This window comes from Apteryx rowi, unplaced genomic scaffold, assembly GCF_003343035.1.
Source record: "Apteryx rowi isolate R43461 unplaced genomic scaffold, aptRow1 scaffold_40, whole genome shotgun sequence".
Classification (NCBI taxonomy): Eukaryota; Metazoa; Chordata; class Aves; order Apterygiformes; family Apterygidae; genus Apteryx; species Apteryx rowi.
Window position 1 is genome coordinate 2,620,372 of NW_020450530.1, and position 1,771 is coordinate 2,622,142.

Here is a 1,771-nt window from a genome sequence, read left to right on the forward strand (position 1 = left end):
GTGCCCGCCGCGCGGGGCCCGCCTTGAAGCCCTTCACCCCGCCGCCCTCCAGCCCCGCCGCCTCCCCAAACCGCGGCCCCGCTCGCCCCGGCCGCGGCTCCGCGCTCGCCGCCGCCGCCGGGCTTTAACGGCGAACCGTGCTTGCCGGGCGGCTGCGCGCTGCGTACCTGAGTTGAGGCTGCCTTCCTTCAGGCTGGGGGAGTTCAGATAGTCCTCTTTGCAAACAAATTTGTTTTCGTCTATGATATACAGTTCCTCGCCCGTGGAGAGCTGCTTGTTGCAAACCATGCAAGTGAAACAGTTCAGGTGAAAGACTTTGTTGCGCGCTTTTCGGACGAGGTCGCTGGGGGAGATGCCTTGCGAGCAGCCGGCGCATTTGGTACCAAACCTCCTGGAGGGCAGAAAGAGCAGAGCTGAGAGCAGGGGCCGCCGGCAGCGGGGCCCGCCGCGGGGCTCCCCCCGCCGGGCCCCCTCGCCCCCCGCTCGCTGCTCCGACCCGATCCCCCCCCCCAAACTCCCCGCACCGGGGCTGCAGCCGGGCCCGATCCTCCAGCGTCTCTCGCCGCTCCGGGAAATGCCGCAGAAAGCCTGCGGGGATGTTTCTGGCCCGGTGCCTCTCTGCTGGCGGGGACGAGGAGGAGGCGAGGCCGGCCTTCCTCCCCGGCTAACCCCGCTCGGAAAAGCCGAGGGAGAAGGTTTGGGCGAGGCGAGAGGAAGCTCGTATTTGCGGGTCCGCCGCTGGCTCCTGGGCTGCCCGGGGCGAGCCCAGCGCTGCCTCGGAGCGGGGACGCGCGGGTCACCTCTCCTGGGGCCGGGTGGCTGGAGCCAATTTTGCACCAAAATGGAAGGGCCAGAAATGAGCAGGGAGTTTAAAGGATTTTCCCCTCCGCGGTCTGCAGTGAAGAATTTCGTTTAAAAGGAGGCATCGGTGCCTCCCGGCCGGGAAATACGAGCCCGGCTCGGCGCTGGTATCGAATAAATAGCACCGTAAAAATATCAGGGGAAAGAGGGGCTAATTGCSGAGAGAGCAACGAATAAAGAGGGAAGGCGAGTGCGAGACGAACCGCGCTGTGAAAACAAAAATGGGCGACGGAGGAGGGAACTCAGGTCTTCGAAAGCATCGCCTGGCTCCCGGCGAGTGCCCAGCCCCGGCGCCGGGAACCATCCTGCTCTCCCTGGCGTTTATTTTTCCTGGTCGAAAACACCACCTTGAAGATCTCTAATTTTTCTTCCCTGCGTAGAAGGCAGAGCCTCTTTCCCCAGTCTCTGCCTTTTTTTTTTTTTCTCTCTCCTCGGCACCTGAATCGGCTGAAAACGATCTCCCCGGGAAAAACAAAAAAACCAAAAACCAGCCCGAGGAAGGGGCTGTTGCTGTCAGCTCCCGGGGGAGAACGGGGGCTCGGCTGCGGGAGGGGCTGGGATTGGGGTGCCGCTCGGAGGGGTCCCCCTTTTCCTTCCTCGCCTTGACACAACTTCTGCCGCCCGCGCTGCTCTCCGTGACGTTGATGTAGTGAAAGCATTAGAAGTCATAAGTCATTTTGCCCCTCTCATCCCGGCCCCTGATTTCCTCATCTGCACCTTATCGGAGTCATTAGGGGCATTTAAGGAGCCGCGGAGCGTGGGGGGCCCTGGAGGGAGCCGGCCCGCGGGGCAGCGACATTTCCTTTCCACGGGGAGCGGCGAGGCCCGGGGGTGTCGGTGCCTCCTCCGGGGCTGGGGGCACCTGGGGGCCGGGATCGCTCCCCCGCGGCGCCAAGCCCCGCTGCCGGCC

The 1,771-nt window shown here is 64.1% G+C and overlaps 1 protein-coding gene across 1 annotated transcript in view; it reads right to left on the bottom strand.

Annotated features, from left to right (window-relative positions):
• LHX5 (LIM homeobox 5) overlaps positions 1-1,771 on the bottom strand; it is an 11,291-nt gene that overhangs the window by 5,895 nt on the left and 3,625 nt on the right. Inside the window, exon 2 of the mRNA XM_026075270.1 lies at positions 168-391. Coding sequence (XP_025931055.1) covers positions 168-391 — 224 coding nt within the window. The remainder of the gene's footprint in view (positions 1-167; positions 392-1,771) is intronic.